The 21,414-nt window shown below is 42.2% G+C and overlaps 1 protein-coding gene across 2 annotated transcripts in view; it reads right to left on the bottom strand.

The window, feature by feature from the left end:
- LOC122548945 (unconventional myosin-Id-like) overlaps positions 1 to 21,414 on the bottom strand; it is a 143,702-nt gene that overhangs the window by 112,421 nt on the left and 9,867 nt on the right. For both annotated transcript variants that reach the window (XM_043687950.2, XM_043687951.2), the window contains exons 3-5: positions 12,024 to 12,117; positions 10,632 to 10,797; positions 7,232 to 7,285 (exon numbers count right to left, since the gene is read on the bottom strand). In XM_043687950.2, the coding sequence (XP_043543885.1) occupies positions 7,232 to 7,285; positions 10,632 to 10,797; positions 12,024 to 12,117 (314 nt within the window). The remainder of the gene's footprint in view (positions 1 to 7,231; positions 7,286 to 10,631; positions 10,798 to 12,023; positions 12,118 to 21,414) is intronic.

Here is a 21,414-nt window from a genome sequence, read left to right as displayed (position 1 = left end):
GGATCACTAACAATTTGGCTCAGGGGTGAGACTGTAACCACTGAACCAAAGCTCAATTACATACAGTAACAGAAATTGCTCCTCTACATAAATTAACTTCCTTGTGCAGAAACGTCTTAAACATTTTATGGATTCTACATACGGCTTCCATAGAATTCCAAAATGTATGGCTCTTCACAAGTCCAAAGTGAATAGAAACAGAAGAACTTAACCTTCACAGTCAAAGTGTTCAACTGTAAATTGAAGCAGTTAACTCCAATCCTTCAGTGATTGTTATTGAAATCCTATTTGGAATCTGTTCCATCAATTTAATGAATAACTAGAACACAGGATGTGAAACCATCCCTCTTGTGTACCTTTATCAATAAACTACCTTCAACATTTCTAACTAGATTAGTATTTCTCTCTCACTCCTGAATAGAAACAGGGAGATGTTTACTTTCTTCTGAAGGACTTTTCCACCTTCAGCTATAACCTATAACTACACTCTCAGAATATTCCTCTTTCTCTCTCCCTCTCGTTTCATAGTCTTAAAACAGTTAGTATCTTTCTTTGACATCTTGAACTCTCCCACTCTTTCTGACCTCCTCTAATTCAGCAAGATGTAATATCTCTCCTTTTTAGTTCAAGGAGCCTGATGCTAATTGTTACTGCTGCCTCTCCATTGCATTTGTCAGCTATGGTCAGCTAAATTAGTACAGACCAGAGATTAAATGGTTGGCTTTCTTCTCTGTGTGTCTCACTGTCACATTGGACCTGCCTGGGGAAGAGATTTGATTTTCATTCAAAACAAGCTCACAACTCATCAATCACACAAGCATGTACAAATATGTTCACACATATTCACAGATTTGTTTGCACTCTCATGCTAATCCAGCCAGAAGCACACAAACCCATACAATATTCAATGTGTAACCACAAAATAAACTATGAAAAAAACACCAAACAAATATACATCTATGATGTACACCTGTATGCGTGTTCAAGCACACCCATACATCCACATGCAGATCCACTCAAATATACTCATATCTTGATAACCATAAATACTCAAATACACAGATATACCAACACTCAAATGCAAACACATGTGTGCAATCATATACAGAAATACAAACACCGAAATGCACACTGAGAAACACTCTTACACAACTATCGCCAGAACCACCTGCACAGAGCCCAAAGCCCAAAAGCAAACACAAGAAGCACACAATAATGTACAAACAGATCTATACATGCATCTACACACCTCTGCCTATAACCCGTGGCACATCCACAACACAAATATCAGATTGACTTAGTTGGTGGTATCCATGTATCTGAATCAAAATGATTGATTCTGGCCCCTTTAGAGCATAAAGGGAGACATATTCGTTTCTCTGGATGTAAGCGACCTGATATCACTGTTCAAATAAGAGCTGTGATTAGATTAGATTCCCTACAGTTTGAAAACAGGCCCTTCGGCCCAATAAGTCCACACTGAACCTCCGAAGAGTAACCCACCCAGACCCATTTCCCTCTGACTAAGGCACCTAACACTATGGGCAATTTAGCATGGCCAATCTGCACATCTTTGGACTGTGGGAGGAAACCCACGCAGACACGGGGAGAATGTGCAAAGTCCACACATACAGACAGCCAAGGCTGGAATTGAACCTGGTGCTGTGAGGCAGCAACGCTAACCATTGAGCCACCATGCCGCCATCTTCTGTGCTGTGATCTCTTCTAATTTCCTGAACAACAGACATCTCTCATTCAGCATCATTAAAAAAAACACAAACTGATCTAGGTTGTGAGAGAGTGAAATGAGGAATAACTGCGTATTGGAATGAGGACTCACTTAGGAATTTGGTCTAATAAGTGACATTCATGTCTTACCAGTGCCTGGCAATTACCATCTTCAACAGAAGAGAATCTAACTACTTTCTCTTGTTATTCAATGGGATTGCCATCACCGAGTCTCCCATTGTCAACATTGTGGGGATTACTATTGGCTGGAACCTTAACTGGAACAGCCATATAAAGACCACTTCACAGCAGATAAGAGGGAGAAATAAACAATGAGTAGTTCACCCCATGCCTTCCCAAAGTCTGTCCAACATCTAGAGAGCGCAAGAGATGAACTCCCAACAAGAGTGATCTTTTTCATTTATGCCAGGTAGTACTCCGAACATTTCTTGCAGGATTCCCATTGACTCCGGTTTTGCAAGGGCTCCTTGATGATCCTTTTGCCAGTTGCTGAATTAGTATCAGGCATTGTCACTATCATCTCACTTCACATCTAAGGGTGGCACGGTGGCACAGTGGTTAGCACTGCTGCCTCACAGCGCCAGAGACCCGGGTTCAATTCCTGCCTCAGGCGACTGACTGTGTGGAGTTTGCACATTCTCCCCGTGTCTGCGTGGGTTTCCTCCGGGTGCTCCGGTTTCCTCCCACAGTCCAAGGATGTGCAGGTCAGGTGAATTGGCCATGCTAAATTGCCCATAGTGTTAGGTAAGGGGTAAATGTAGGGGTATGGGTGGTTTGCGCTTCGGCGGGGCGGTGTGGACTTGTTAGGCCGAAGGGCCTGTTTCCACACTGTAAAGTAATCTAATCTAATCTAGAATTCAGCTCTTTTGTCCATGTTTCGATAAAGGCTGTAATGAGGTCAGAATGAGCAGCCCTGGTGGAATCCCAGCAGAACATCAGTGAGTGGGTTATTGCTGAGCGAATGCTACTTGATAGAATTGTTGATGACAGCTTCCATCACTTTGCAAATGGTTGAGAGCAGACTAATGGGGTGATAATTGGCCACAATGGATTTGCCTTGTTTTTTTATGTACAGGACGTAGCTGGGAAATTTTCTGCATTGTTGTGTCTTCAGTACTATTGCTGGAATTTGTCCGGGCCTATAACCTTTGCAGTATTCAGTTCCTCCACCTATTTCTTGATATCACATGGACATGAAAATTGACATCTGTGATGCTGAGGATTAGATTAGATTAGATTACATTACAGTGTGGAAACAGGCCCTTCGGCCCTTCGGCCCTTCGGATCTTGGAAGGAAAATGTTGAAAGAGGTCATCGACTTGACTGACTCTTGGGAAATAGGGCAGGAGAGGTGATGGAGGTGACAGTGGGGGAGCACTTTGGGACCAGAGACTATAGTTCTATTAATTTTAAAATGGAGAGGGACAAGATTGGTCTGAGTTCTAAATTGGGGCAAGGTGAATTTTGATGGAATTAGACAGAAGCTTTCAGAGGTTGATTGGTGTAGTTTGTTTGCAAGTAAAGGGACCTCCGGCAAGTGGGAGGCCTTTAAAAGTGAGATAGCTAGAGTTCAAGGTCTCTATGTTCCTGTGAGGGTAAGAGCAAAGTTGGCAGGAATAGGGAACCCTGGATGAAAAGAGATATTGAGGCTTTGACCAGAAAAAAGGAGGTGTGGCTCAGGTACAGGCAGCTGGGATCAAGGGAATCCCTGGAGGTATACAGGGAATGCAGGAGTTTACTGAAGAAGAAACTCAGGAGGGCAAAAAGGTGGCATGAGATAGCCTTAGCTAAGAAGATTAAGGTGAATCCAAAGAGGTACTTTAAATATATCAAAGGAAAAAGAATAATGAGAGAGAGAAAAGGACCAAAGTGGACATGTATGTGTAGAACCACAGGAGATGGGCAAGGTTCTCGATGAATATTTCTCTTCTGTGTTTACCATGGAGAAAGACTTGAAGACTTGTAAACTTGGAGAAATTCATGGTGATGTCTTAGGGACAGTCCATAACACAGTAGAGGAGTTTCTGGATGTATTAGAATGTATGAAGGTGGATAAATCTTCTGGTCCTGACCAGATATATCTAAGAATACTGCGAAAGGTAAGAAAATAAATTGCAGGGGTTTGCATCATCGTAAGCCACTGGTGAGGTCGCAGAAGACTGGAGGGCAATGAATATTGTGTTATTATTCAAGAAATGCTGCAAAGAAAAGCCTGGGAACTATAAACCAGTAAGCTTAACATCTGTGCTGGGTAAGTTACTTGAGATGTATCTGATGAATAAGATATATGTGCATTTGGAAAGACAGGGTTTGATTAGGAATAGTCAGCATGGCTTTGCGAATGGGAGATCATGCCTCACAAATTTGTTAGAGTTCTTTGACGAAGCGACCAGGAAAGTCAGCAAGGGCAGGGCAGTGGACGTCATCTATATGGATTTCAGTTAGGCCTTTGATAAGGTTCCACATGGTAGGTTCCTCGAGAAGGTTAGATCTCATGGAATCCAGGGCGAGCTGGCAAATTGGATACATAATTGGTTTGCTGGTAGGAAGCAGAGGGTAATAGTGAAAGGATGCTTGTCAGACTGGAGGCCTGTGTCTAGTGGAGTGCCTCAGGAGTCGGTGCCAGCCCCATTACTGTTTGTTATCTATATCAATGATTTGGATGAGAATGTATAAGGCATGTTAGTAAGTTTGCTGATCACACTAAAATAGGCAGTATCGTGGACAGTGAGGAAGGTTGTCAGAAATTGCAGTTGGACCTTGATCGCTAGGGAAGTTTATTTTGTTGATTCAAATTCTACCATCTGCCACCAGAACATTACCTGGGTCTCTGGATTAACAGTCTAGTGATAATAACATGTTTGAGTGTTTAGGTCTGTTCAAAGTCTGCACCATTTAATGTAGTGGAACACAAGGAGGGAATCCTCAGTGCAAACTAGCACTTTGTCTCCACAGTGTGGTCATTCCAACCAATACTGCCATGGACAAATGCATCTGTGACAGTTAAATTGTTGAGATGAGATTGAGTAGGTTGTTTTCTCTTGTTGGTACAGATCCAAGTATTGCAGTAATGTACTTTAGGACTTGACCAGCTTGGTCAGTAATTGTGCAACCGAGCCACTCTTGGAGATAGACATTGAAATCCCCCACCCAAATTACAGTCTGTGTACTTGCCACCCTAAGTGCTTCCTCCAGGTGGTGATATGGAGGAGGATTAAGTCATCTGTTGAGGAACAGGGTGGCATAAATAGTAGTCACCAGGAGCTTTCCTGCCCTATGTTTGACTTGATGTCATGAAACTCTATGTTAGCCGGAGTTAATGTTGATGGCTCATTTCACATTGAGGGCCTCTGTTAGAATAACATTTTCTTTGATTCTAACCATCAAAAGATTTTCTGATCCTAAGCTCTAAACTGAAACAAAATCTGATGGTAACTCCCACCCAGCTGTATTATCACCACATCTGATGGGTCTGTTTTGTTGGTGGGACATCCCCAGTTAATGGAGCCTGGGACCTTGTAAGGCTGTTGCTTGATCAGTTTGTGCAGCTTCTTGTTGCTAAAGAGGATTTCGAAAATTTGACAGGACTACAGATGTCATTTCCTGTTCCTATGTCATTCCCCAGCATTCTACTCAGTTTCTTTCCTTTTTGACTTCGTACTGGTTTGATACAACTTAGTAATTTGCAAGGTCATCTCAGAAGGTACTTTAAGGTCAACCACATTGTTGTGAATCCAGTGTCATGGTGGGCCAAATCAGGCCAGGAGAATCGATTTTCCTGGTCAACCAGACGGATTTACAATAATTAGCAATGGTTACAGAACAGCTTTTAATTCCAATTTTTAAAAAGTGTTTGAACTGAGATTGAACAGACTGCCATAGTGGGATTTACAAAGTTAAAAATTGCACAACACCAGGTTATAGTCCCACAGGTTTAATTGGAAAGCACACTAGCTTTCGGAGTGTCGCTCCTTCATCAGGTGGTTGTGACAGCCACCTGATGAAGGAGCGTCGCTCCGAAAGCTAGTGCTTCCAATTAAACCTGTTGGACTATAACCTGGTGTTGTGTGATTTTTAACTTTGTACACCCCAGCCCAACACCGGCATCTCCAGATCATAGTGGGATTTGAGTATGTGTCATCAGAGCATTGGCCTGAGCCTCTGCAGTTTGTCCATTGACATTATTCACTTCTTCACAACCTCCACTAGATGGCAGCTCTGTGCATCATATGCATGATGGACATAAGGAGAAATTTTTTTCGCTCAAAAGGTTGAGAAACTTTAGTTAAAAATCACACAACATTACGTTACAGTCCAACAGGTTTAATTGGAAGCACACAAGCTTTCGGAGCAACGGTCCTTCATCAGGTGCTGGTGTAGGGCTCAATCCTAACACACAGAATTTATAGCAAAAATTTACAGTGTGATGTAACTGAAATTATACATTGAAAAATGGATTGTCTGTTAAGCCTTTCATCTGTTAGAATACAGTGATAGTTTCACCTCTTTCATGTGTAAATCACAAAACGTTTTTTTTAAAATGTTGCATTCTCGGGTTAGCTGTTAACAATGGGTGATAGCTAGACAATATGTTGAAGGTGTTAGCCCCCTGTGTTCTCTGTTTATGCCATGATGTTTAGATTGATTCTAATCTAAAAAGTGAGATAATGGAGTTTTACATAAATTCATGCAGTTTTTGAGCTCGGAGTTCTACATGTACCGGCATCTCCAAATCGAGAAACTTTAGAATTGTCTATGTCAGTGGATTGTCGCTGACATTGAATATTGAATATATTTATGCTAAGTTAAATGATCTTTTGATCCTCTCAGTAAATCGAGGAATATGGGGAGTTGGTGGGAAAGCCAGGTTGATGTTCAAGATCAGTCCCGATCATATTGAGTGGCAGGAAATGCTCTGTAGCATATTGTTCACTCCTGTTCCTATTGCTTGTGTTTTTGTGGGAACCTATTGTGTACTACATTTGCCTATAGATTTAGATTAGATTAGATTACAGTGTGGAAACAGGCCCTTCGGCCCAACAAGTCCACACCGACCCGCCGAAGCGAAACCCACCCATACCCCTACATTTACCCCTTACCTAACACTACGGGCAATTTAGTATGGCCAATTCACCTGACCCTGCACATCTTTGGACTGTGGGAGGAAACCGGAGCACCCGGAGGAAACCCACGCAGACACGGGGAGAACGTGCAAACTCCACACAGTCAGTTGCCTGAGGCGGGAATTGAACCCGGGTCTCTGGCGCTGTGAGGCAGCAGTGCTAACCACTGTGCCACCGTGCCGCCCATAGGTTGTGAGAATCCATAGATGTATGAGATTCTATGTAAATGGCTGGACTTTCAATAGTGTTTAGAATCTATTATCGAGCAGAACTCAATCAACCTTGGTTTGTTGTGAAAAACAAATAATTGAGACAGATAATAAAAGAAATAGAAATAAATAAAATAAAAGAATGGTTACCTGATAAAAGGAATGGAAATTCCTTTCACCTCTTTGTTGAACAATCACTCGTGACTGTGGGGACAACAATAAAAATCACAATTCAAGAACAGTGACAATAAGTACTAGTGTTGAAATATTTCCCAGAAATACTTATTGTGTGCAAGTCCATCTTAATGGGCATCTATTAGAATAGCATTTTCTTTGATTCTAATAACCAAAAGGTTTTCTGAGCTGGAACTCCAGACTACAACAAAGGATAATAGTTTGTCAGAATAACAGCTTAGAATTACTTAATGCTTTTAGCATAATATAATGTTCCAAGGAGCTTCACTATAGTCAAAAATAGAAGAGAGGAGAGAAGTGTAAGGACAGAATTCTAGAATTTAAGGCTGAGACAGCTAAAAGCAAGGTCACCAAAGATGGAGTAATTAACATTGGGAATGTTCATGATAAGAATTGGAGCATCACAGATATCTTGAAGGGTGAAGGGAAGGAGGAGAATTCAGAGTCAGGGAAGGACAATGCCATAGAAATATTTTAAGGCAAGGATGAGATTTTAAAATCAATCCCTTGCTAAATTGGGAGTCAATGTTAAGCACGGAAGCAATATGCGAATGAGAGTCAGTACAAGTTAGGTGAGACTCAACTGAGCTTTGGATGACTTCAGGTTGACATGAAGCAGAAAGTGAGAGGGGTGACTGAAACAATCAAATCTAGGACTAACAAAGGCAAAGCTAATAAGGCCAGAAACTTTTCAGGGTCAAGTATGAAATTTGACAATATGACTGAGATTTGTAAACAGCCCGGTTCAGTCTCAAATGATTATCGAGAAAGAGATGGAGTTGATGTCTCTGAGTTTGTGTTGGGAAGTGAACTTTGGGAACAAAGTCTTGGTCTTTACAATTTTTGATGGAGGAAATTTCTGCTCATCCAACGCTAGATGTAAAACAAGTAAACTGAGACGTTATGCTCAGGAATTGAGAGAGCTGATGGTCAGGTATGCTCAAAGGAATTAGTAGCATAGACATGGCCTGCTGATTTAGATGTTTTTAAAAATCAACACATTCAGTCATGTTATTACACACCTCTGGAGCAGGTGGGACTTGAACCCAAGCATTCTGGCCAAGAAGTATGGATGCTACCACTGCACCACAAGAGACCTGACCTACTGCTACTGTTTTTTTTATCAATCTTTTACCTCTTCTATCCAGAAGTGCTCTTACACACAACTGAACATTTCTTTTTCCCCATCACCAAATCAGCTGTGGTATTTTTTTCATTTATTATTTCCAACAGTAAATCACCCGTGATTTCCAGTTGATTGATTTACATGCAAGTCCCATTAAGAGCAATGCAGAGCATCAAAGGTGAGGAAAAAGCGAGGCAGAAAAGGAGGGGACATCATGCTGACCAATTTTTTTGCTTCATCCTACTGATTTATTTTTATAACATCCAGAAATAACTCTTACAGACAATTGAGCATTTCATTTTCCCATCAGCAAATGACCCTTTTTAAAATCTATTAACCAACATTAGTAAATCACTTATGCTTCCAATAGAATAATTTATGTGCAAAACCAATTAAAGGCCATGGCAACCATCAAAGGTGAGGAAGAGGTTGGGAGAGGGGGAGGGAGTTAAATCAAAATCTTTTTGGAAAGGGAGATAAAGCACACTACACCCTGCAGTGCCCATCTCATCCTAATGATTCCTTCATTTCTTATATAATATCAGCCTATTGATTTATAACCATGAGTTCAAATGCCACCACCTGAAGCTTAAATATAACTTAATGGCCTAGATCTTCTTGACTTCACTTTAACTTAACTGTAAATATTACAAGGCAAGACCTGAGTAAAGTTAATGACGGGATAGACAGATATTTAAATTTGCAATAACTTGAAAGGTAATGGAGAACAGGCAGCTAAGTGGAGTTGAGGCCAAGATGATATGTGGCATGGTGTATTATATGGCGGAGTAGGGTTGAGTGTCTGAGTTACCTCCCCCTACTCCTAGTTGTTAGTTTTTGTGTTCTTTTGTAAGACCTCAGCATCTCCCCAGCTGGAATTACAGCCTTCTGGAACTCTGAATTATTGGCAGCTCCACCAGGAGCAATGGTGACTGCTAGCACTATGGCTAAACCAAGGAGGATGCAACCAATGATGGGTATGACCTCCAACTAAGTCTGGGATCTCGCCTGGGTCAGAGGGCAGTTCACAACAAAAGGGGTTGGCAGGCGAAGAGCATTGGACAGAACAAGAGAATGGCGCGAGGATTGAAAATGACTATGGTTGGCACCAGGGACTCAAAACATTGGCAAACCTTCTGCTTTCACTGGTCAGGGTCAATCAGCAAAGGGTCAAGACTATACATTAGGCATAGGCCTCATTCCTGATGAAGGGCTTTTGCCCAAAGCATTGATTATCCTGCTCTTCAGATGCTGCCTGGCCTGCTGTGCTTTTCCAGCATCACACTCTTGACTTTAATTACCAGCATCTGCAGTCCTCACTTTCACATAGGTCTCCCCTGTTCCCATTAAATCAGAGGAATGAGACCCAAAGGTGGACAGCCCATCTGACATCTCCCCACCTCCTCAAACTATCTTGGGAGACGCAGAGGGTGGACAAGCTAGCCTGTTTTTCAGATGTATTCGTGTGTTCCCACCTATGTATGGACCATAAAGGCCAGTGCTATGTAACTAAGCACTTATTATAAAAGTTCGCCTGGTTTATTAAAACCTTAGAAAAGAAAATCTGCCTTCCTCACCCAGCCTGGTTTATAAGTGACTTTAAACCTTTAGTTATGGAGTTGACTCTTACCCTGCCCCTGTAATGGCCGAGGAAATATTCAGTTGTTTAGATGGTAGTTCCCCACCAGCATTTCTTTGAGGGGAGGGGAATAAATGCTTTGCTCAATAATAATGCCGATGACTTGTGAATTATTTAAATAGAAGCTATGTGTTAGTGCTATGCAAGTGAGCACAGCCCAGGAGAGGCACAGATTTATCCCCAGTTGACAAAAAGAAAAAAAGAGGGGAAAATAAACAGAGCTTCAAAAAGAGACAGAACTAGAAAGAGATAATGATAAACATAGAGATAAAATAAACTATACTAACACAGTTAGAGATGAAGACACGGCAACAGATAGATAAAGACAGAGAGTCAGTGAAAAGCAGACTCATAAAATGTATGAGATATAGGGAGAGAGATGATGAGAGGTACTAGTCTGACCCATCTGTGTACTTTAAAAATGGAGGTCCAGTACAACCATTTCCAAAATATTTTCAAGGATTTTTACTGGTTTTTCCTTCCAAAAGATTTTAAAAGGAGAGAAAAATGAAACAGGTGTAAGTATATTCCTGCACCTTTCAACTTCGGGTATAGAGCACTAGAAGGACAAACAAAAGACATTTTTTTACCTTCTCAAGCAAATAGTTATTGATGTGTCCGCCAGTGGGATCCCCCTTAAAGTCGAAGTTGATATCCATGTACTTCCCAAAGCGGCTGGAATTGTCGTTCCGATTCGTCTTTGCATTCCCAAAAGCCTCCAGGACACAGTTGGACTTCAGCAAAATGTTTTTTACACTGAGGGAGGGGGAAGTGGCAAAGGGGTGAACATATATCATGTAAATACACAGACTGAAAACAGTAACAGCGAGAGCTAAGGTAAAGCTCCAAAAAATTCACTTCTCTGCACAAGAATTTTCTCTGCGGTAGGCGAACATATTCAGTTAATTTCATAATCAGTTTTAAGTGTTGGAATCCTTGGGATTAATATTCATTCTCACTGCCCAAGCTTCAATCTTATGTTTATCCTTCATACAATTTTAAACTCATCGATTTTACTTTGCTACCATTATCAAGAATGACTTTTATGGGTGCCTTCAACATTCTAAAACATCCCACTATTTCATAAGTGCGTAATCAGTTAACAGCTGACTCAGATCCAACACATAAACACAAACATTAAGGAGGTTTTAAGAGTTGGAGAGGTGATGGGAAAAGTTGAAAGAGCAAATTCCCGAGTCATCAATTGAATACAAGGTCATCAATGGTGGTGTACTGACAAATATCAAAGATAGAGAAAAGCAAAGATCATGGATCCAAAACATTCCAGAAGTTTTCCAGAAATTCAGTAATTGTTTAACATTTTAAAAAATAATTCCTAGGAAGGTGAATATCATTGACAACATCATCATTTATCATCCATCCAAAGTTTCCCTGAAAAAGTGATAGCAGACCATGTTGTTAAGCCATTGATATCAGCATGTTACAGACAGTAGGGTGTTGAGGACATTTTCTCCATTGCTTAATGGTATGATTTGTGGTTTTAACTACTGGACAAAAGTCATTTCCCAGGTATCCCATTGGAGATTTTATAGCTGCCCATTTCCAAAAATGATATAAACACCGCATCCATTCAGCCATCATTTCTTTGCTTTGCACTCCCCCCCAGCCCCCCCTTCTCCTACAGTTCATAAAGCCTTCAGCTCTGGCCCTTAGTGTATTCCCATTTCCTTTACTCTATCATTGGTGTCTTCATCTGTCTTGACCCTAAGCTCTGGACCTTGATCCCAGTCTTTCTCCCTCTGGATCTTTAACACATACCTCCTCGATAGAGGTTTTGACTGCCAGTCCTTCTTTGGATTATTATCAAATTTTGTCCAATAATCCTTCTTAAAGCCTCTCAGGAGCGGAGCTTTAAATTATGTTAAAAGTGCTAGATTTCTTCAGGCTGTTACATGTGGTCCAGGCATGGGATTCACGAAACTTGACAGAGTACTTGAAAGCTGCACAGAACAAGATCTTACCTCTCAACTTCCACCCTCTGGCTGGGGTTGGTGATGGCTGCAATATACTGCATTATATATTTGCTCGCCTCTGTCTTGCCAGAACCACTTTCACCTGAAATTACGAACAGGAGATACTTTTCTGTAATCTACGACATAACCTGTTATAGGTTTTTTTAAACAGATGGAGGCAAGAAATGAACAAAATCATGGCAAGATATCAGGAAATTACAGACTAAATGCCGGCAAGCTGGACAACCACCTGATGAAGGAGCAGCGCTCAGAAAGCTAGTGCTTCCAAATAAACCTGTTGGATTATAACCTGGTGTTGTGTGATTTTTAACTTTGTATACCCCAGTCCAACACTGACATTTCCAAATCATAGTAAGCTGGCCTTGTAACAGCCTTAGTTTAACCAGGAACAGTCTCACCTCTGAGTCAATGCTTACGAGTTCACGTCCCACACCATGACTTAAGCTGATAGTCACCACTAATGTTTCTGTGTGGTACTGAATGAGACTTTGTTGTCTTAGATAGATATCAAAGATCCGCTAGTGCTTTTCAAATAATTGTGTTAACTGTGCCAAAACATTTCCTTTTTTAAAATTCATACTTGGTATGTACAGATTGCTGAAAAGGCTATTGTCCATCCCCATTTAAATTGAAAATATATTTAAAGAAACTGAACAGTTTGCTGAGACACATAAAAGCAATTAACAGTCAACTTTGGTGTGGACGTAGATTTATAAGTAGTGCAGAACAGGTAAAGACAGTAGATTTCCTACTCACATACATGTAATCACTCATGGATGAAACTTAGCTCAACCTCATCACATCTCTCTCAACACCTTCACTGTGTCTAAAATTATCTGTCATGTAATATACCAACATCCACCATGATCTCAGGGCAAAAAACCCTCTAGGAATCAGCAACAATAACATGGTTTAATTTAACATGGTTAAATTCTACTTCGTTGAGTTTCAGAGGGAAAAACTGGGCCAAAAACAACTGTACTAAACTTAAAGAAGGGTATTTACAAAGGAATGAGGGCAGGGCTGGCTGGAGTGGACTGGGTAAGGAGTTTAGCAACAAAAACTGTTGAGGATCAATGGCATGTTCCCAAATGTGAAACTGAGAGAGAAGTTAAGAGCCTATGGGATCCAAGGGAATTTGGCAAATTGGATCCACAATTTGCTGAGTGGCAGGAAGCAGTGGGTAATGGTTGAGGGATGTCTGGAGGTCCCACACGGGTCAGTGTTGGGCCCTTTTTAGATTTGAAGGTAGGAAGGTTGATCAGTAAGTTCAGAGATGATACAAAGTTGGTGGAGTGAGAAATACTGAGGACGATAACCTTAGAATACAGGATATAGACTGACTGGCCAGACAGGCTAGTCAGTGGCAAATGGAATTCAATTCAGATAAATTTGAGCTGCTTGGTTAGGGTTAGCCAAGGGATCAGAGGGACCTTGATGTGCACATACCTCTGTCCCTTAAGGTAGCAGGACAAATGGATAAAGTGATTTTAAAAATACTTGCCTTTATTAGCTGAGGTATAGAGTTTGAGAGCAGGGAGGTGATGTAGGACCTTTATAAAACATTATTTAATCCATAGCTAGAATCCTGCGTGCAGTTCTGGTATCCATATTATAGGAAGGATGTGACAGTACTGGAGAGGGTGCAGAAGAGATTTACCAGGATATCGCCTGGACCGGAGAGTTTTAGTTTTGAAGGGAGATTGGACAGATTTGGTTACTTTACTTAGCACAGAGGAGACTGAGGTGGGGGTGGGAATGATTGAGCTGTATATAATTATGAGGGACATAGATAGAGCAGACAGAAATAAACATTTCCCCTTGGTGGTGGGAATAAATGTCCTGGAGCATAGACTTAAACTAAGGGGCAAGAGGTTTAGAGGAGAGGGAATACTTTTCCCTTGAATGGAGGTGGAAATTTGAAACTCACTGCCAGTAAGACATATAGAGGCAGAAACTCTCATAAAATGTCAGAAGTCTTTGGGTGTGCGTTTGTAATGCCAAGGCATACAAGGCAATGGGAATATACTGGAAAATGGGATTAGAATAGTTAGGTAGTTGTTTTTGACGCTTTGAATGCAATGGGCTGAAAGGCCCTTTTCTGTGCATGAGAGAAGATCTGCGTGAGTGTATAGGTCTGTAGGTGTGTGTGTGTGTGTGTGTGTGTAGTGGGATCACCTGTAGTGTGACATGAGTCCAAGGTCCCAGTTGATGCCATCCCCATGTGTACCGAACTTGGCTATCAGCCTCGGCTTGGCTACTTTGCATTGTTGCCTGGACAGAGCCTGCCTTAGAGGATGGTCACCCAAAGGTCTGAGGTCAAATGAGGTCAATTTCTGCCCACCACCAAAAATGGACCCCTTGGGTCTTGCAGACACGGAGGAATTCGTCAGATGAATGAGTCTGGGAATTCTTTCAAGATGCCAGCAGTGATCCCAATGATCTCACCAAGGAACCGGAATAGTCATCACAGGGAACCATAAAGGGGCGACCAAAGAAGGAGTCAACTTGGACCCCACCGGAGGGCCACTGCCCTGGGCTTGACATGTATGCTCAAACTGTCAGGAAATAAACCAACAGATCCACGTCAGATACCATATCACTTGCCCTTCACTCCTCCCTAGAACATCTTGACACCAAAAACAGCTACACAAGAATCCTACTCATTGACTACAATTCAGCCTTCAACACTATAATCCCCTCGAGACTGATTACTAAACTTAGTGATCTCGGACTAAGCCCCACTCTCTGCAACTGGATCCTCAGTTTCCTGACCCACAGGCCACAATCAGTGAAGATTGGGAACATTACTTCATCCTCACTAACACTCAACACTGGAGCCCTCCAGGGGTGCGTACTCAGCCCCCTACTGTACTCGCTGTATACCCATGACTGCATCGCCAAATGCCATTTACAAGTTCACTGATGACACCACCGTAGTCAGTCGAATCTCAAATGGCAACGAAACAGACTACAGACGGGAGGTGGAAGACCTGGAAAAATGGTGCACTGAGAACAACCTAGCTCTCATTGCCGGCAAAACCAAGGAATTCATTATTGACTTACTCATGCCCCCCCTACGCATTAACAAGTAGACAGTGTCAAGCTCCTGGGAGTGGTTATCCACAACAAGCTTTCATGGACTCTTCATGTGGACACACTGGTTACAAAGGCCCAACAATGTCTCTTTTTCCTCAGGCAGCTGAGGAAATTTGGCATGACGGTGAATACCCTTCCAACTTTTATAGGTGCGCCATCAAGAGCGTTCTGTCTGGCCATATTCATACCTGGTATGGCAGCTATGCCATTTTAAGATTGGAGATGGTTACGAAGAGTGGTGAACTCGGCCCGGACAATCACAAAGGCCAACCTCCCATCTATAGAATCCATCTAGCAGGCCCGCTGTCAAGGAAAGGCCACCAGCATTCTCAAAGATCCATCCTATCCTGGCAATGTTTTTCTACAACCTCTACCATCAGGGAGAAGGTACAGAAGCCTGAACACATGCACCAGTAACTTTCGTAATAGTTTCTATCCTACTGTTGTTAGAATACTGAATGGACTCACAAACTCTTAACATTCGCCTGTACCTGTGTTTTTGTTTTTGTCACTGTTTATCTATTATTTACTATCTATGCGACTTAACTATGTGATCTGTCTGTATTGCTCGCAAACAAAGCTTTTCAGTGTGACGAGATACACGTGACAATAAATTCAATTCAATTCAATTCATATATAAATACCAGATGACGTCCCATCATATCAGGCAATGAGACCCTCTGTGTGAACCTCTCTGGCTATGTCGAAGGCATCTTGAAACCATTGTACAGGGGACACCCAGCTTCTGTTGTGACACTACAGATTTCTTAGAAACTCAGCACCCACAGACCAGTCGAACCAGGAGCATCCCTCATTACAATGGACAATTCAGCACTCTACCCCAGCATCCCCCACAATGATGGCATCACAGCAACAGACTCTGTACTCAACAGCAACAACTGTCAATCTCTGAGCACCGTCCTACAACTCATCCATTTTATCCTCGTTCACAACGTTTTCACCTTTGACAACCCGTTCTTCATCCAGGCACACAGAACAGCCATGGGGATCAAATTTGCACCCCAAGATGCCAACAGTTTCATGCACAGATTCGAACAAGACCTCTTCTCTATGCAGGACCTCCAACCGACACTATATACCAGATATATTGACGACATTTTCTTCCTCTGGACCCATGGTGAGGAGTCACTGAAACAACTACACAGTGATATCAACAAGTTTCATTCCACCTACAAACTCACCATGGACTACCGTTAATATCTGTCACATTCTTGGACATGTGCATTTCCATCAAGGATGGGCACCTCAGCACCACACTCTACCGCAAATCCACGGATAACCTCACGATGCTACACTTCTCTACCTTTCACCCGAAACATATTAAAACAGCCAGCTCCTACAGACAAGCCCTACACATACACAGGATCTGTTCAGATGAGGTGGAATGTTAAGGGCACCTGCAAGTACTCAAGGATGCCTCTTAAGAACGGGGTACGATGCTCAACCCATCAACCGCCAGTTCCGAAGTGCCACAGCGAGAAACTGTAATGACCTCCTCAGGAGACAGACATGAGCTGCAACCGACAGGGTACCCTTCGTTGTCCAGTATATCCCTGGAGCCAAAATGTTATGCCATGTTCTTTGCAGTCTGCAACACATTATCAATGAGGATGAGCACCTTCCCCACACCTCCACTTCTAACATTTAAACAGCCACCAAACCTCAAACAGATCATTGTTTGTAGCAACCTGCCCAGCTTTCTGGACAACACCATACAACCTTGTCACGACAGATGCTGTAAGACATGTCAGAGTGTCAACATGGATACCACCATTACACGTGAGGACACCAGCCACCATGTAAGCAGCAGGTACTCATACGACTCGGCCAACGTTGTCTATCTCATACGCTGCAGGCAAGGATTGGCAAGACTGAGCAGAGGCTACGGCAATGGATGAATGGATAGAGCACAACAATCAACAGACAAGACAGGATTGTTCTCTCCCAGATGGAGAACATTTCAGCAGTCTGGGACATTTGACCTTGAACCTTCAGGTGACCATCATCCAAGGTAGACTTCGGGACAGGCAACAATGCAAAGTGGCCAAGCAGAGGCTGATAGCTAAGTTCGGTACCTATGGGGATGGCCTCAACTGAGACCAGGTTCATGCCACACTACAGGTGACCCCATTGCACTACACAGACAGACAGACAGACAGAAACAGACAGACACACACATACACACACACACACACGTACAGACCCATGCACTCACGCAGACCTCCTTTCATACACAAGCTCTCTCACATATGCTCACACATACACACTCACACACGCACCCTCTCACAGACTTCTACCCCTCTACTCTCACACACACATTCTCTCACAGACACTCATACTCCACCCCCCATAAACACACACCCAGATGCACACACACAGGTGTAAGTTTATGGGAGTGCATTTGTATTGGCAGAATTGCATTTCATTTTGCTCAAAAACTGCATGAATCCATGTAAGATTCTGTAAATCCCTTTTTTAGAAATAGAATCAGTCTAAATATTCTGGCACAGACAACCTCACACAGGGCACCTCACATCTTCAATCCATTATCTGGGCCGATATGGCACCTATTGTCAAAGTTCACTTGAGAATGTAACGTTTTAAAAAAAGTTCTGCGATTTACGTATGAAAGAACTGAAACCAACATGGTCATTCTGAAAGATGAGAGACTTAACAAACAATCCAGGTTATTTTTCAATGTATAATTTCAGTTAAATCACACTGTAAACCTTTGCTATAAATTCTGTGTCTTACGATCTTATACTCCACAACCACCTGACGAAGGAGCAGTTTTCCAAAAGCTAGTGCTGCCAAATAAACCTGTTGGACTATAACCTGGTGTGTGATTTTTAACTTTGTACACCCCAATCCAACACCGGCTCCTCCATATCAGAAAAATGAGAGGCAGCCTTATTGAAAGATACAAGATTCTTAGGGAACTTGACAGGGTGGATGTGGAAAATTTGTTTTCACTTGTCTCGGAGCAGAGGGCATAATCTTAGGGTAGGCTGATTTAAGATAGAGATAAGGAAGATTTTTTTTCTCTCCAATGGTAGTGAATCTGTGGAATTCTTTATCACAGAGGGCTGTAGAAGTTGAATCATTGAGTATATTCAAAGCTGAGCTGTGAATATACTAAGACTTTAAGGGAATCAAGAGTTGTAGGGAGAAGGCAGGAAAGTTATCAGATCAGCCATGATCTCATTGAATGGCAGAGCAGACTGGATGGGCTGAATGGTCCATCTGCATCTATTTCTACATATGGTCTTATGGTCTTTGGGCGCTGTCACAGGTTTTGCTCCCTAGCCAACAGATTCCATCCCTTGTCACAACCACTCTCACAGGCTGACCCAGATGATTCATCTCCTTTTTGTTTATCCAGAAGTCCTCTTAAACATGAATGAATGGCCTTATTCCCATCATTGATACGCAGGCGATGCTTTTCACCTGTTATCCACCACCACTAAATTGGCTCTGGTTTCTAATGAATCAGTTTACATGAGAATAATACCACCAAAGGTGAAGGAGGGGGGGTGGGATTAAATTATAATCAGATAAAAACAAGGACTGCAGATGCTGGAAACCAGAGTCTAGATTAGAGTGGTGCTGGAAAAGCACAGCAGGTCAGGCAGCATCCGAGGAGCAGGAAAATCGATGTGTCGGGCAAAAGCCCTTCATCAGGAATATGAAGGGCTTTTGCCCAAAACGTCGATTTTCCTGGTCCTTGGATGCTGCCTGACCTGCTGTGCTTTTCCAGCACTACTCTAATCTACACTTAAATTATAATTACACTTGAAGGGGAGATACGACACTGCACTCCCTGTGTTGCTATGCCAAATTCACATCATGTGGTAGCTCCACATATGGCAAACACAATGTGGGCGCTGCAAGCAAATAACCACATCTCAAAGTCTCAGGGGATTAGTCCTCAGTCATATCCAGAGAGATACACGTCAGTGAGGGGGTCCCAGCACAATAAGTCAAGGACAGCCTCTGATATCGGTCCAAGGGTTAAGGCACAGTCAGGTGTCAATGTCGGGGCAGTCAGGGGTCTGTATCTTGGATATCTGGGATTGGGCCATGGTCAGTCCAGAGTTCAGCTCAACCAGTCCAGGGAGACATGGGAAAATGGTCAGGGAGCAGCACAGGTATCAGTAAGGGATCTGGTCATTCATCATTCAGACCTGTCCGACTAAGTCACTCAAGGTAGGGAGGAGGATATGGGAAATCCTAGAGGATTCTTCCACTAAAAGTCAAGGTAGGGTCACTGCTGTAGGAGGAAGTCTGGAGAACTTAATTGTGGAAACTGGAGTCAGAATGCTGGGATGCAGAAGGGATGACATTGATATTGAAGGAGGGTGAGAGAGGGGTAAGCAGCATCCTGGATTTCTCTGCTATGCCCAAAGAGAATGTCTGCAACTGTGCAACACAGCTATAGAGTGCCACCTCTTAACGGGGTATTCAACACCCTGGTAAATATAGTGCCAGCTTCAGGTATGTCAGTATATCCCAGATATCCAAGTAGTAGTGAATACTTCCAGCTGTGGTAACTAGTGGATAAATCTGGACACCATCAGTGACATAATGGCATGGTGGATCATGAATGAAACGAGTGTGGGACAATCGCACAAGAAACCTTGCTAGGCCTCATGGTGAGAAACCTGCACAAAGCTCAAAATAAAGAGATGCTTTGTAAAAATTCAGAAGATCCAGAGATGTAAGCTCATCATATTGAGGTTTTAGAAACTGAGAAGAATAGAAAAGAGAAATTGCAATTGCAGGGTTCGAATATCTAGGGAAATGAGTTACAATCAGAAAATTAACAGCTGAAAAGGATACCTTTTTTTGAACAACTGCAATATTGTTTTGGAGTTTTAAAATGAAATTTCTGCAAAGAAGCATCATTGACAAAGCTGGTATAAATTCACCATCCCCACTGGCCTTGAGAAAGATGATGTACGATATGTATGAAGATAAGTGGAGAGCTGGGTGAGAAAAATGCAAGGGTAATTTTCTATCTTCATTGCCTGGGCAGTAATCTGATATGACAAATTGCCTATCCTTTATGGAAATCACCTATATTTCATTCTATTTAAATCAATGTTGCAAAGATCAAATGGATCTGTAAAGGACAAGATGTTCTGTCATATCAGATGACAGCTCAGGCAATGAAGATGAACATCTACCCCACAATACCTAATCCCAACATGCTAGTACACTGCAAAATAAGTAATCAAAAGGATTAACGGAATGTTGGCTTGGAATTGGAAGCCTGCTCTGGAGCACTGGTTTCCATTCTAGAAAATATACATCACGAAGGAAATACAGGCCATGGAAAAGGTGCAACGCAATGTTAGCAGCATGACAGTGGGGATTCAAGAGTTAAATCATGGCAGAACAGTTTACTTGCTATTTCCTTTAGTCTGGAAGGTTGAATGAAGATCTAATTGAGGTTTTAATTGGGATTTAATTGGGTAGACAAAGGGAATCTATTTCTGTTGTGCCTGAAAGATTCTGAAAGGGTTCTTGCTAAGATTAAGTGCAGTTAGCACCACCCACCATGATAAATGGTAAAGTTGGCACAGTCCCACTCTCTCATTAGAGAATAGTTTAAAGATGGAGGGGGGTGGGGTCACCATGCCTCAGGGAAGAGGTGAGGTTGTGGAAGTGGGACCTTCAAGATAACCTCAGCCAGTGTGAAAAGTGAATCCATGCTGTTAGTATCACTCTTTATTGTAAACCAGCCATCCCGCCAACTGAGCTAATTGACCCCCTATCCTTGTGATAATGTCAGGAGGACTTGGGAAGAGTGAAGGAACAAAAGGAAGGACGATCTTGAAGAAACCTTGCATACATAATCTGCAGTAATGTGAAGACTCAAAAATCCTCATCAAGTGAACCATTTTATCAAGATTGAAGAAATGTTATGTCTACCGATGTCTTAATACATCATAATTCTTCATATCCAATGATAATCAAAGCCGATGCTTCAGTTACTGGCAGAGAGACTGTACTGTTCCAGAAACAGCCTAAAGGGGTGTCCTAAACCAGCCCAATATGCAGTAAGAGTATTAACTGGGACATGAGATGTTGTGATGAGAAGGAAGCTCTCCCAATTACATGGGCTTGTAAGAGATTTACAGGCTACGTCTTTAGTCTAAAAATGGTCATTCAAATGGCACACAGACCCTGAGTCTCCACTAGAAGAGAAGGAACTTGCAAGAATGCCTCCAAGAATATAAAGATTTAGATTTTGCCT

Source organism: Chiloscyllium plagiosum, unplaced genomic scaffold (assembly GCF_037043375.1).
Source record: "Chiloscyllium plagiosum isolate Xiang-an unplaced genomic scaffold, Cpla_swu_hap1 HiC_scaffold_4, whole genome shotgun sequence".
NCBI classification, from domain to species: domain Eukaryota; kingdom Metazoa; phylum Chordata; class Chondrichthyes; order Orectolobiformes; family Hemiscylliidae; genus Chiloscyllium; species Chiloscyllium plagiosum.
Note: the sequence above shows the minus strand (reverse complement) of the source record. Positions and strands in the feature narration are given on the sequence as shown.